Consider the following 13,884-nt stretch of genomic DNA (forward strand, 5'->3'; position numbering starts at 1 on the left):
ATGTAAAATAACAACTGTCAGTTTTACCATTAGTTGTGTAGTTGTTCATTATGCACTTGGGTTTTTTGATGCACATATTCTCATTTGGTCTTCTCTCTTAGTAGCTAATCTCTGTGTAGCACCACCTCTCTGTAGCTGAATCGTTTATTTCTTGATCACTTGATCGAGATAGTGTGTGTTGCAACTGCAACCTCTCCATTAGTGATCTTACAACGTTCATTCTTTGTGCTCGGGGAAAACTCAAGTGAAACTAGGGGAGGGCAACTGTGAAAGTGATGAAACATTTTAATTGAAATTCGGCAGGTCTGCTTTGTCAATCTTTTACACCCACCATTTTGCAGTAAGAAAGATTTCAGTTATAGCAATGATGTGGTGTGGATTACTGCGACTCATGGCATGTAAAAACCAATTATCTCTTAAACTTGTGTTAAATTTAATATACAAGCTTCAGCGTTGACCTTGTTAAAATTCTAAGACACCATAATATTTTGCAGAGAACAGGTTTCGAATTCACAACTGATTTCCACGCCAAACAAATATCAACGGCTTTATTTAGGTAAATTATACTTTTCTAGCAAACAGAATCAAGCTTCTGATCCTTGCAGACGTTACAGCATTAAAGTGTAACATCGAAACATGGGTGATCAAATCAATTTTACAAAAGATAAAATTTCTACAATTCAAAACTGAAGCCAGAAAACTAAATACGGAATTGGAACTAGCTTAAGTGTTTGGCATAGAACTCAAATGGAGGCAAACTGTTCAACTAGCACGCAGCAGATGCCGGTCAACAAGTCAGACTCGATGTCCTCACTTGTATAATTGCTTGAATCTTCTACATGCTTCCAATATGTTCTCTCTGTGTCCAAAGGCGCTAACCCTGATGAAACCTTCACCACCAGGTCCAAAGCCACTTCCAGGTGTGGTTACGACATGAGTCTTCTCGAGGATCTCAGCAAACACATCCCAGGAGCTTTGCCCAGGGAAGTGGACCCACACATATGGTGCATTCGTCCCTCCATAAACATTAAAGCCAAGAGAGTTAAACGTCTCCATTATGATCTTAGTATTTTCTTTGTAGAAATTTATCACCCCGTGCATAGCCTACAAGGAGTTTAAAACATATATCATAAGCAAAGCTTGTAACACATAAATGTAGATTCAAGATTCAAAACTGTAGGAAACCAATCAAGAGACGGTAATTAGACCTTAAGACCCTCTGGTTCAAGGCAAGCCAGACCACCAGCTTGGACAATAGTGGATGCACCATTGAAGCAAGTACAAACAATGCGGTTGAAATCCTTGGCAACTTGAAAACCATCTGAATACTGCAACTGCTTCGGAACCACAGTCCACCCCAAACGAACTCCGGTGAATCCAGCATATTTACTGAATGATGATGTCTCGATTGCAACCTTGAATGCCATGCAGAAGCAAAATTGTTAGGTCTTGGACATTCATAAATATTACATTTCAACGGAAGTTTCAGAGAAGAAGAGATGAAAGGCCAAAATACATCAAATTGTGCAACTGTCAGTCAAATACTATCTTTTAACTAATTCATTATCATGAAGGGTAAAGATAAAGTTTGTTGAAATGATGATCAGGAGCCAAGCAGTGGCAAAATACTGATTGCAGACTTACCTCTTTAGCTCCAGGGATTTCAAAGATGGAGCGTGGATTATCATCTGACATATACATCGCATATGCAGAATCATAGACTATGATTGAACCGTTATCCTTGGCAAACTTTACAAGCTGTGTCAGTTGCTCCCTTGTTGCAGCAGAACCAGTAGGATTGTTTGGTGAACAGAAAAATATGACGTCTGTTCGATTAGTAGAGGAGAGATCAGGAAAGAATCCATTATCGGGAGTACACCTCATGTACTCGATGTTTCCAAACTTCTCAACAGATTTCTGATACTGCCCTGTCTGGCCCATAATAACACTTGAGTCGACATAAGCCTGCATACACGAATGGAAGATATAACTCAAAACTTTAACATGCTTAAAGAGTTGGCACACTTTATTTATCATGATAGGTACTCAGAGTTTGTTTATTAATAATTTCTTCACAAACTTAATCAAAAATTAGTCCCAAGTTATTCCAAATATGTTCGTTTAGCAAATAGAATATTTTGTGTGTGTATCTGTGTGGAGAGAGATAAAGGAGAAGAGAAGAGACAGAGATGAGAGACGAAATACAGAAAATAAAGCACAAAAACAAAAGTTACCGGGTAGGATGGATCTTGCACTGCTATTGTCTTATCTTCTCCAAATAGAACCTGCCACAAAGTGAAGAAACAGCAAATCCCTAGGATGTTTAGTTATTTTTATCATTATTATTTAATCAAAATAGATAAATAACTTGATAAACAAACAAACAAACAAACAATTTATAAACGGTAAGCGAACCTGAAGGCGGGATATGTCACATTTTGCACCATCAGAAACAAATATGTCATCTTCCTCTATGCCAAGGTTATCATAAAACGTCTTAGCAATTGCAACTCTCAGTGGCTGTACATGTTAATGACACAGGTAAGTCTTGATTATCACAGAAGTTGTTTAACCATCATCATTGTAGAATCTCTGCTCAAGGCAGTGAATGACAATAAAAGAATAATGAAAAAAAAAGTCTTGACAGTTTAATTTGAACCGATAAAAGGAAAGATAAAAAATAGGATATGTGTGCGTTAGAAAAGAAACTATGAGTTACTGGGTATTTGAAATTAAACATAACTTAAATGTTACATTTTTTTAACGCAACTCAGACAATTATATGTTAACATTAGCAAAAAGTAATGTTTAAGTCTCCATACACAAATACAGTAAAATTTTAAATCCAAATCTTGCTTTCAATTTACCCAAGAGAAACTTCAAATCCCAGTTTTGAACACACCAACTGGTGGTACAGAGAGGAGGACATGTTTAGCACAGGTGACACAGAAAGCATCAAATAAAACAATGGAAAAGGCAATGAAATATAAGAACGAAAGTATACCTTTTCACCTTGTTCAGGTCCATAGCCACTATAACCCTCTAGGGTGGACATGGCAAGTGCTCTCTGCCAAATCAACAACACAAATTTTAAACATCTACACCAATAGCAATATGATACATATTCTTTTGATAAGGGTAACATTCATGATCAGGTGGTATAGGGAATCAGATTCTCAATCACAAGATTAGAGTAATTAGTTCCTTTGGAGACATGGTGCCAACTTCTCTTGTATGCGGTAAGCCTCAGAAATTCCAACTCAAACCAAAATCGAATACGGATTCCGATAATCAAATATTAAAAACTGAAGTTGACTAGCAGAAACAAAATTAGAGAATCATGAATTAAGAGGTTAAGACTGGAGAATCTTCCAAGCAAAAGGGTGCCTAGTGCAAAAGGAGTTAGTGATTTGTACATTACTGTTCAACACTTTGACATGGATTCATGTTACTCACCCTCAGAGAGACATATCATTAATTACGCAAGTACCGCAGATAAAATATAAATAGATGTGAGGTGAACACATTAAAATCAACGACCACCGAAGAGGAACTTTCTTTTTCTTTACTTTCTTTTCTGGCTGAAAAAGAGGGAATTTCTAATGTGGGATTCCTATTCTGGTACCTGACAGTAGTACAATGTCTATATATTGGTTGCTTCATTCCTTTAATGTTAAAAATTCAAGACAGCTTAGGATTCATTCTTGTATAAGCAATTAACACAAACAATTAAAAAAGCAACAACTTTCCCTGTGTAATACAGCTGATTCAAGGCTTGCATCTCAGACAATACAAATCGAAACAAACCACATTCACTACACAGTAACAAAGCACATTAAACCACGAGAATCCGAGAAGTACCTTTGCCATCGCCGAGGTTATATACTCCGGAATGGGCTCGGTAGTGTCACCAATTCCAAGTGGAATAATTTTCGCATCGGGATGTTTCTGCAAATGCGCATTCCTCCTCCTAGCAATCTAAAAACCAATCCAAAACCACATTTCATCAGATTACGATACTCGAAACACATACAATCAAAAACACTTCAAAAAATCCAATCCTGCTCTTATTTTCACAATATAGTAATTAAAAAAATGTAGTGCTAGGGATAAAAACAAAATTACAGACCTCTGGAAAAAGATAACCGGCCTGAAGCTTCGCCATGTTGGCATTGCGATTCACCTGAGTCTTGAACTCTTTCACATTACAGTAAATACATAATCAGATTTTTGTTTATGTTAAAAATACAGATTAAGACTAAAAAAAATAGAAGAAGAACCGACCGGCCTTCTCAGCCTGGGGAGCGGCGACGCATTTACAGACGCCGGCGGCGGTTTTGGCGGGAAGAGCGACGGTGTGAGCTCTGCGAATTACAGCGAGGAATGTTAAGCAGCTGAAAAAAAAAACAGAGAGAGAAAGGAAAATTGTGTGGGCGGAGATTCGAACCTGGAGGTCGTCCTGGACTTGAAATCGAAGGCGGCGCCGTGAGCGAAGAAGGCGGAGGAAGACGACGCGATTGAGGCTTGGCTCAGTGCCATTTTTCGGCTGCTACTGATTAACAAATCGGAGACGGCGCTGCAATACTAGTCTCACTCTCTCACTTTATATCAGCATCTTTTCTGTTACGGTGAGAGACTCGAAACGCTGCGTTTTATTAGGGATTTTTTGAGTGCGTGCGTTGGAGGGTATTTTTGTCTATTCAAAATCTCCATATAAGTCTGCATTATTTATGTCTTTTTTATAGGGGACTGCTTTTGAGTCTCTCTCTGTCCGTGCCGTGTGGTCGCCGCCAGAAGAAGCAATCGGAGACGCTACCGGTTCGACGCCGCGCCGACTCAGTCACCGTCGGTAAGTCTACTAAAATTTTCTGGTTTTTTTTTTTTGCGAAACGAAGAAATTATATATATATATATATATATCTTAATTTGACGTGGATTTGGTTGTTTGGTGTTTTAGGAAAGATGGGTGAAAGATTTGATTTTTTAGATTGATAGTGTTTGATTTTGTGATTGCGATTTGGGTTTTGTTCGGTTGTGTTTTGAAATTTGTTTCAATTTGAAACATCTATCAGGGAACTTGGTTTTGGATTATTTAGATGGATGTGTTGATGATTCATATGTTCTTGCATCTATTAAGTTTTAAGTTTTGGATTAAGATGCCGCTATGTAGTATTGTATAAATTCTGATTAATACTAGTGTTATATTGCTCTCTTGCACTAATGGTAGGCTCATCATTAGCGAAATCAAGAGGATACTAGCTACTGGTATTATATAAGCAAATTTCTTCTGTCTGTGTCTTTAGTTTTAGTACAGTAGTTCAAGATCAGTGTTTTCTATAGTTTCTTTATTAGCCGATGCAAAACCTAACCTTATTCTGCTAAAAGTCCCTGATTTGCCTTGAGGAAATACCATTTTATTGGAGGAGTTGCATTAGAGAGGGTACAGAGTTCATGATACCATGTGCTCCTGTAACTAGCTAGATTAGTGTTTCATTCTATCCCTTTTTTGCATTTGTTTCCAAACAACTGAAATCATAGATCATTACGATCAGACTATATATACATACATGATATGTTTTCTGCCACTGCTCTTGGTAATATTAGAAGTCTGGGTAACCAGTTGACAAGTATTCCCTGTTGCATTTACCTGGTTGTTGTCCCAATGTGATGTTTATATACTACTTTTCGCTATGTTCCAACTCCCCAACTAGAAAGGGAGCTGATATTTGTAGGGGTGCTAGGTGTTTAGATAAATAAAGTCAGATGCATAATCTGGGAAAATATTATGTTACAGGACGTGCTTTCGTACTTAGATAGTGAAGGGCTTGCACAGTAAATTTAGATAGTCTGAGCTGGTTAGGGTGATACTTCAGTTTCTTCTGTCTTGTTTCTCTCTTCTTTTCCTCTTTTGATTCTTCTTTAAAGGTTTTGTTCATATAAAAGCTCCTGGAGTTCAACAACATTTTTATACAAGACACATACTCTATTTAACTATGTGATCAAAATTATTTTCTTCAATTTTTTAAATATTTTTATTTTGTCTTGTCAGGAAGTTCAGTAGCCTCTGATGGATCTTGAGACAGAGAACAGAATAGCTGCGATTCTTATGAGAGAAGCAGCAGAATTGCGCCGCCAAGCTGACAAGGAAGGTGTGCATGCTTATCTTGAACAACCTAAATCAAGATTCAGGCCAAATTCACGGTTCCTCAGTGCTACTGTTCGTGGTGTTGAACAAGGTAAGTTCTTATTTCCCTTCAGTACTTTTATTTTTTCTTGCATGCCCAAATCTAAACACCACAGCAGTATCTCGAGACAAGTAGCCTGTTGATTGCATTAATTGAATTGAATCGTGTTTTTGTATTAGAGATACATGATGAGTGCATAGTGCTTTTGTTAGTATATACAATGTTGAAAGTTCCATTAATTATAGTAAAGTTGAAGTTTTAGTAGACAACCCAATAATTTATTGTTTTATTTTTCATGTCAAAACTCTTCTCTGAAAAACTTTAGTTACCCTGTTGGTTGTCAAGCCAATGTATTTGTTGTATTCTTTAGATCCAGCTCAATTTTCTTTTTCAGATAAGTTCTAAATCCCTTTTGTTTGCTTAGCAAATAAAGCTGTGGAAGTTAATGAAATGTGGCGCATCCGACAGAAAGAGCTTGAATTGGATGAAAGGCGTAAAGGCAAAATGCAGGAGAGCAGAAATGACAGGAACCCCGGAAATGGTAGCACTCTGAGAAGCACTAGTCACGCTGCCATAGATGATAATGCTCATGCTACTTGTTCATCAAACCAAAGAGCAGATGAGAGTTGCCATTCAAGGGAAGAGAGTGGATTAAGAGAAGAAGAACTTGAAGAATTTTTACATTCAAGGTAACCAAATTCTTTTGTGTTGTGTGCATGTCAGATAACAGTTATGCAGTGTCCTACAGAGTACATAATTGATAGTAACTGACGTGAACGTTTTACTATGGCAGGGTCAAGCGTGGCAGAGGTGCTGTTGGGTCAAGGATGGATGAAACAGGTCCGTATCTACCACGTTCAAACACCGAGGAACAGTTAACCCATCCAGGTGTACAAGAACGTCGTGTGTATGGGCCAGAGAAGCCTTCACGAAAATTATGTGATTCTTCTGATGATGAGCTTGACAACAGGAAAAGATCAAAAAGGGTTCCTTCTGGGTGCTCTAAGAAACACAAATCCAAGGACAAGTCGAAAGAGCGGAAAAAGAAGAGGAAAGAAGAGAAAAGAAGTAAATATTAAGATTAAGGAGAGTACTGCTGCATTTTCTACAAGGGTCACAACATAATGTTTCTCACTTTCTCAAAAGGTTCATCCTAAATTGCAAGTGGTTAGTGAAGATTGGTTGAGAATCGATCAGATTCACTTGTAACATTAAATTGCAAGTGCAGAAATGCTTCAATTACATCAACAAATTAAAGCACAAGCTTGGGATGAGAAATCACCACAGCTAACCAAGTACTTCTAAATAGGAACATAGGAGGGGAAATAATAGAAGCCTTACCCCCTAAAATAACTGTATCTCCTAGCAAGAGATGATAACCAAATGCTCAGTCTGGCAATGCATACAACTAGCTAGCCCGTCAACGTGAAGTTGTGAATCATGCAAAACGTGATTTCAAAACAATGACGAAATTTTTTATTGATAGAACTAAATTAAAGATCACATGCTAATAAATTGAAGAAAGTGATGCAGAAATATCATATCACCGACAAGGCTAACCTACTGGCCGGCCAACGCCTCAAGTCCTCAACCACCCCTGATCCATCTCAGTAAAGCTATTATTATAGTTTACGTACAACTGCAATATAGGGCTTTTCTCAAACCCTAACTTAGTGTTTTTGAAAACCTTGAGCAAATAGAGAAGCAAAAGCTTCCATATAATGTTTCTTCAAAACCACCCCAACCTCTATACCTCCACCACCGCTCTTGGAATCCGACACTGAATATGCGCCGGTCCTATCTATGGAAACAACCTCAACTTTCTTCGGCATGCCCCATCCAAAGTTGGTATCATAAATCTCAAATCGGTGAGAACCAGCAACAGAATATAATCCCTCGACCTGAAAAAAGTCGCGGATTTTCGAAATGTATACCTCCTCCGCCCCATTCAAAATCCCATTCTTGTCCAGACCTAAAATAGCCTCACTAATTGCTGTGACCGCCACAACCAAGCCATCTTCACCCAATAACTCTTTTGCTTCTGCAGACACCATCACACCCCTGATGCAGTTCCCAAAATAGTTTTGTGGTACCGGAGGGTCCAATCGAGACCTACAGTCCACAGTGAATCCCTGAAGTGACGTTTTTCCGGCGTCTACTTCTTGTGCCTTGACTAAACAAACCCAAGTATAAGCACACACTAGAGAAAAACTTGACAGATGAACATGTACTGGATCAGAAAGTTTTTCTACTACCATCTGCCTTAGGGTTTGGATCTGTGCGCGTGTGAACTCAAAGATGCTTCGAACTGAGTCATCTGGTGGAGGTTTCAACTCCCAAAGCTTCAGGCTTCTGTTGTTGGGGCCGTCCATTTTTAGCCATTCGTTTAAGTAGAAGGACTCGAGACCGAGCTCGGTCGGGTCATGAATGCACGTTCTGTCATATAACGGCTCCGGTAGCGAAATGTCTGATCCAACAGACAAGCCACTTTCAACCAGTTTGCTGCACGCATGAGCCCACGACTTAACAAACGAGTTTGAAGTTTTACCGTCAAGGATCGCATGGTGCATGGCTGTTCCAATGGCAAAGCCACGGCCAGGAAATAGAGTTATCTGGAATGCAATGGCTGCAGCTCGTTCGTGAGACGACTGCAATTGGGGAACAAGAGGATGATAAGCTTTGGTTTGGACAAAGACGCTGTTGCTCGAAAGGTGGTTGAAATTGTCTGCATCAGACTCAGCTACTGTGAGTGTAACGGTGTCACCTTGGACATAGCTGAGAATGGGTCTGGCGGAGTCCTGAGGCCAAGTTAGGTTTCCGGCCAGAGGTAAAAAGTGATCGAGAGTGAGGGAGAGTGAGGTTTTGAGATAGGCAAGTATAGAATCCGCAGGGGAAGGAGGTGTGAATTCATAGAAGTAAAGGCGCTGCACAGGTGAAAACCTTAGCCAGAGAGAGTCAAAGTAGGTAAGAGGAAGGGACAACAGATCTTGTCTTGATGATTTTGGAGCCACCCTGCAAATCTCAACCAGTTTCACCGCATTTGGTTGCTCCATTGGAGAAGAAGCTCAATTCTTAAAACTGCCTTTGAAGAAGAATGAGCTCAATGCTTAAAGCTGGCTTTGGATACGATTATATATACCGAAACATCGGTGTCTGAATTTATTTTGTTATTGTTGTGAACCACTCATCCATTGAATGATTGAAACGATTAATGGATTGACCCAACAATGTCCACAAGATCTTTTCTTAGAGTGTAGAAAGTATAAACCAGTTATGAATTGAGCCCGAATTAAATAATATTGGATAGCTTTACAGTCTCTAAGATTTACCGCCGCTTATTAGACGTCTCTTCTCCTAGGGTCAGCTCTGGGGTTTCGTCTTCTGCTTCTGCTTTAGTCTGCTCGATCTCCTTCTTTCTCACTATGACAAAGGATGTTTCAGCACACTTTGCCGCTGTCTTGAATTGAAAAACAACTGAGTTTGAAGTCACTGAATCAACAAAGAGAAGCCATTACAGCCGGGAGGTCCCGGAATGACCGAATATTGTCCAGCATCACCACCTCAGAATCTGATTCACTCGATTTCTTAACATTTACTAGAGCAGTAGGCTGTTGAACCAAATAAAGATGCAACAAATATAACAGATCGATCAAATGAGGAACGTGTTGGGTGTTGATCAAACTTTTGGTAACTGAAATGGCATGTAAAGTGTATATAGTTGATAAAATGGAGACAATGAAGACTTCCCTACCTACATTTCCGCCCAAAACCTTAGCCTTACTCCCAGTGACCAGTCTAAGCTCATCAGCTAATCAAAGATAGAAACAGAACAAATCAATAACTTGTGAATTGTGATATTTCTTTGTAAAGGGCATGGACTTGAGTCTCTGATGATCGCATTGAATTCCCACACCCATTAACATTTAGCCGCTGATATATGCCTAATGCATTCAACCTACCAAGGATATTGTAACAAAGAGAACCACATTTCTTATCCACAAAAATTACACCAAAATGTCCTTTTTCATAGGAACATACTGGCAACACAGCATCAACTAATCTTTATCTCCAACTCACTCCCACAAATAAATCTCTTTTTACTGACAGTAACATCTCTAATCTAGGTTTCAAAATACTGGAACAGATATAAATTGCTCATGCTACAGAGAAATTATATTATCGGCTATGCATGGGCCCATTAATCGTTAATGTACTATTTCACAAAAAGGATGAGATCTTAAGATTACCTGCTATATATAAAGGTGGACAGTCACAACCTATCAAAATTTTGTGCAAGGTTTCGTCATTGTGGAAGTTTGTGTTTCCTGATTTGAGGAAAGTTCTTCAACAATATGAACATACTAGCGTCGAATTAATCTTGAGCCTGAAAACATAATGGTTTAAGTTAATGTGGGAATCATATATTTAACTAAGCCATAATAATGGTAGCAACAAAATGAACTTTCAGAAGACAGAAACTATATCATCCTCGTGTCATACTCATTATTAGAAACTTTCAGAATTAAAATAGCACCACCTTAGCAGAGGTTAGGGTTATGGAATGTAAGAATTCCTCATTATTCTGCCCATACTCAAATACTTAATAAGCAGCCTCCAGTAGATCAAACAGAAAATAGTTGGTTCATACATGAATCTTCTAGCTTAACTGATACTAAATACTAAAGTACAGCAGCTAGTTGAGGATATCCCCCACTCATTGTTGGTTCATACTTACCAATTACTGCGATATAAACCACTAATAAACTCAACACAGTAGCTGAGTAGGCACCGATAAACTTTGTGTTGACAACTAATCCTCTTAACAACCTTTTTAGTAAGTAAAATTGTTGACTTCATCAGATCTGAGGATTTTCTACACTCTAGAGAAATTTAATATGTTTTCGTCAGTGCATAATATAACTAGTTGCTGAAGAATTTCAAAGACCAAAGTATTTGACAGAAGTCAGAAAAAGGAGAAGGCATTTTAGATACCTGAATTGTCCAGGGTGGTAATCTTCCTGTTTTTCAAATTTTCGGCGGCTGCTGTCATGCCTAATGCATTGCAGGCTTGGATCATGGTAGCAAAGGTTATATGATCAGGAGCACATTTTTTCTCTTCCATGGTCAAAAATAATTCACCCATCTTATTTATATCACCAGCCCGACCATAAGCACTAATAATACAGTTGAAAAACGCAGTATCTAGTATAACATCTGAATTCTCTACTTGCCTCAAAATGGAATCAACTTGATTGATATTCCCAGTTTTGCTGTACGCACTAACAAGGGAACAATAAGTGACAGAGTTCGGCTTCATTCCTTGTTGCTTCATCTTTCTGAAATATTCCTCCATCTTCACAATATTTCCAGCTTTCCCAAATACCTCGATTACAATGTTATAAGTAACAATAGTTGGGGTAAAATACCTTCTCTTCATAAACTCCATAACAGATCCCATCTTTTCAAACATTCTTGCTTTCCCATAAGATTTTATCAGGATGTTAAATGTCTTGAGGTCTGGCTTTATTCCCATTAGCTGAAATTCATCGTACCACTTCTCCATCTTGTCTATCTGCCCACTTCTCCCATAAGCACCAAGAAAAGAATTCAATGTGAAAACATCAGGAATACAGCTGCCACTTTCAACCATATCTGTCAATGACTCCTCCATCAGTTCAAACATTTCATATTTACCATATCCATCGATAAGAGTATTGTATATGACCGTGTTACACCCGATTCCCAGATATGACATCTCAGCCAATACTTGTTCAATCAGATCATAACGACGAAATCTTGTGCAGCAACTTATAAGAATTGAGTATGTATATACATCTGGTATGCAGTCAGAAGTTGACTTCATGTCATCAACAGTAGAAAATGTCTTGTCAAAGAGGCCACTTTTCCCATAAACACTAACAAGAGCTGTGTAGACATCAACAGTTGGTTTGAGCCCATCAGTCAACATGAGCTCGAAAAGTAAGCCAGCCTCCTCAGGTTGCTTGCATGTTCCAAGCATCATGAACAATTTAGCGTAAGTCTGGCATCTTGGCTCATACCAATGTTGCTTACGCAGTAGTCCAAATATCTAAAGAGATAAACATTTCAAATCCTGAACAAAATGCACAAATGAAGACGCAGAATGCAAGATAACAAATCATAATCCAAAACAACGGTATATCAGTAACTTTACATGACAAAATAATCAACATAAATTAGTGGACTGAGTCATTATGTTTGGACTCCAAAGAATATTATGCATGAAACCAACACCCTAGACCTGTCTGGTCAGTCAAAAAACTACAATTGCAGCCAATCACTTTAATAATCACAAATGCTTGTCTTTAAAAGTTTCTTTAGCAAACTTAAATATTCATAGATCATCAACCCTTTTCCCTAATGTCTTTGAGATGTCATTGGGATTCACATTTAAAACAACCTAGCCAACTAGCACTTTAGATTTCTTTTTTTCTTCAGGAAGCACAGAGGCACCCATACTTATTTTGTTTTTCTTGATACCTTTTGGTTTTTCAGCCTTACCCAATAATTATCTAAGATCTCTGGAGTTGGGTTCTTCGAGAACTGAAGTCATGGAGGAGGGAAAGCTTGATGATTTGATCAGCAGCTTACCGAATGAAATACAGAAAAAAGAGTTGATAAAGTTGGCTTTCATCAAACTACAAACCCACAAGCCTCAATTCACAAACAATATACTTCCCAAGCCGAAAGATCATTACTTCCCCCTCCCAAACCACCTGAACTTACTTCCCTGAATCAAAGTTAACAACTTTCCATTTCCAAACTGTTATCCTCCTCGAGAACATTGAACATTATAACAGACCCACAAGCCTTATTAATTATTTATACTCCACAAGGCTAAAAATCATTGCTTTTCACCACAGAGCCTACTCCCCTGAATTGAAGTAAACAACTTTCTATATTGCTAATATAACAATTCACCAACCAACAAATGAAGAAGAACATATACAAGAGAAAACAATGCAAGCAACGCAGAAAACCCAAAGAAAAAATGAGGATGAAACAAAAGAGAAGAGACCTTAAGAGCAGTCTGCCAGTGATTGTTTGCAATGGCGTGATCAAGGGCCTCCAAGACAGGCTTAGGCCAGAGGTTGTTGTACTTTTTCTGGGAGTTTGATTTCCTCTCAATGTTTTTAACAGCAGCCTCCGTTCTCAGAATCCGAGAAAGCTCCTTCTGGGTAGTTGGGCCGGAGCTCCGTTTGGATGAACGAACACACTGAATTGGTGGGTTTGGCTTTGGGTATAGACTTGGGGTCGAAACAGGGGACCGGAGCAAGTGTAGCTCCATCTCCATTGGGCAGTGATAATATGATGATGGCGCTGTTGTCTCGAGCTGATTCTCGCTGGTGGAAAGACAACTCAGTATCTTTGCGCAGATAAAGAAGAAGAATAAGCGACTCTGAGTTGAGACTTGAGAGAAAGGGGAAGAGGGCCAAGAGGGTGAGGTGGCAGGTGATATCTATATATTTTTGGAAAGAAAACAATTTTTTAAAACAAAAAAAAACAAAAAAAAATCATTAAATCGTAAAAATAAAACCGATGATCTTAAAAAAAATATACTGTAAATATATCCTGGAGATGTGGCGACCGGGTGACGAATAGTTTAACAATAAAATATTTAATTATTGACCGGAAAATTCTAACGTAGAGCATGTAGAAT

The 13,884-nt window shown here is 38.5% G+C and overlaps 4 protein-coding genes across 6 annotated transcripts; 1 reads left to right on the top strand and 3 right to left on the bottom strand.

Moving 5' to 3' along the window:
* Positions 1-528: 528 nt before the first annotated feature.
* On the bottom strand, positions 529-4,602 carry LOC126785491 (LL-diaminopimelate aminotransferase, chloroplastic). Its single transcript, XM_050511204.1, has 10 exons — positions 4,448-4,602; positions 4,285-4,364; positions 4,130-4,197; positions 3,862-3,978; positions 3,005-3,067; positions 2,416-2,520; positions 2,235-2,285; positions 1,645-1,965; positions 1,209-1,415; positions 529-1,104 (listed from the first exon to the last, which is right to left on the bottom strand). The coding sequence occupies exons 1-10, from the start codon at positions 4,537-4,539 to the stop codon at positions 811-813; spliced, it is 1,398 nt and encodes a 465-aa protein (XP_050367161.1). The 5' UTR covers positions 4,540-4,602; the 3' UTR covers positions 529-810.
* Positions 4,603-4,749: 147 nt separating this feature from the next.
* LOC126785498 (uncharacterized) lies at positions 4,750-7,461 on the top strand. 2 transcript variants are annotated; one of them, XM_050511211.1, is made up of 4 exons: positions 4,750-4,849; positions 6,050-6,236; positions 6,610-6,874; positions 6,979-7,461. In XM_050511211.1, exons 2-4 carry the CDS (start codon positions 6,068-6,070, stop codon positions 7,262-7,264), a joined length of 720 nt encoding a protein of 239 aa, XP_050367168.1. In that variant the 5' UTR covers positions 4,750-4,849; positions 6,050-6,067; the 3' UTR covers positions 7,265-7,461. The 2 variants fall into 2 exon arrangements, with proteins under 2 accessions (XP_050367168.1, XP_050367169.1); XM_050511212.1 differs by having other exon boundaries at positions 6,054-6,236.
* Positions 7,462-7,686: 225 nt separating this feature from the next.
* On the bottom strand, positions 7,687-9,260 carry LOC126785493 (phenolic glucoside malonyltransferase 1-like). The gene has a single exon (XM_050511207.1). It carries the CDS (start codon positions 9,236-9,238, stop codon positions 7,856-7,858), a length of 1,383 nt encoding a protein of 460 aa, XP_050367164.1. The 5' UTR covers positions 9,239-9,260; the 3' UTR covers positions 7,687-7,855.
* A 177-nt stretch (positions 9,261-9,437) lies between these two features.
* Positions 9,438-13,586, bottom strand: LOC126785492 (pentatricopeptide repeat-containing protein At3g53170). 2 transcript variants are annotated; one of them, XR_007671050.1, is made up of 5 exons: positions 13,243-13,586; positions 11,178-12,273; positions 10,433-10,569; positions 9,937-9,993; positions 9,438-9,793 (listed from the first exon to the last, which is right to left on the bottom strand). XR_007671050.1 is itself a non-coding variant. In XM_050511205.1 (3 exons), the coding sequence occupies exons 1-3, from the start codon at positions 13,516-13,518 to the stop codon at positions 10,547-10,549; spliced, it is 1,395 nt and encodes a 464-aa protein (XP_050367162.1). In that variant the 5' UTR covers positions 13,519-13,586; the 3' UTR covers positions 10,221-10,546. The 2 variants fall into 2 exon arrangements, 1 of the variants encoding a protein (XP_050367162.1); XM_050511205.1 differs by lacking the exons at positions 9,438-9,793; positions 9,937-9,993 and having other exon boundaries at positions 10,221-10,569.
* Between the last annotated feature and the right edge of the window lie 298 nt (positions 13,587-13,884).

This window comes from Argentina anserina, chromosome 2 (assembly GCF_933775445.1).
Source record: "Argentina anserina chromosome 2, drPotAnse1.1, whole genome shotgun sequence".
NCBI lineage: Eukaryota > Viridiplantae > Streptophyta > Magnoliopsida > Rosales > Rosaceae > Argentina > Argentina anserina.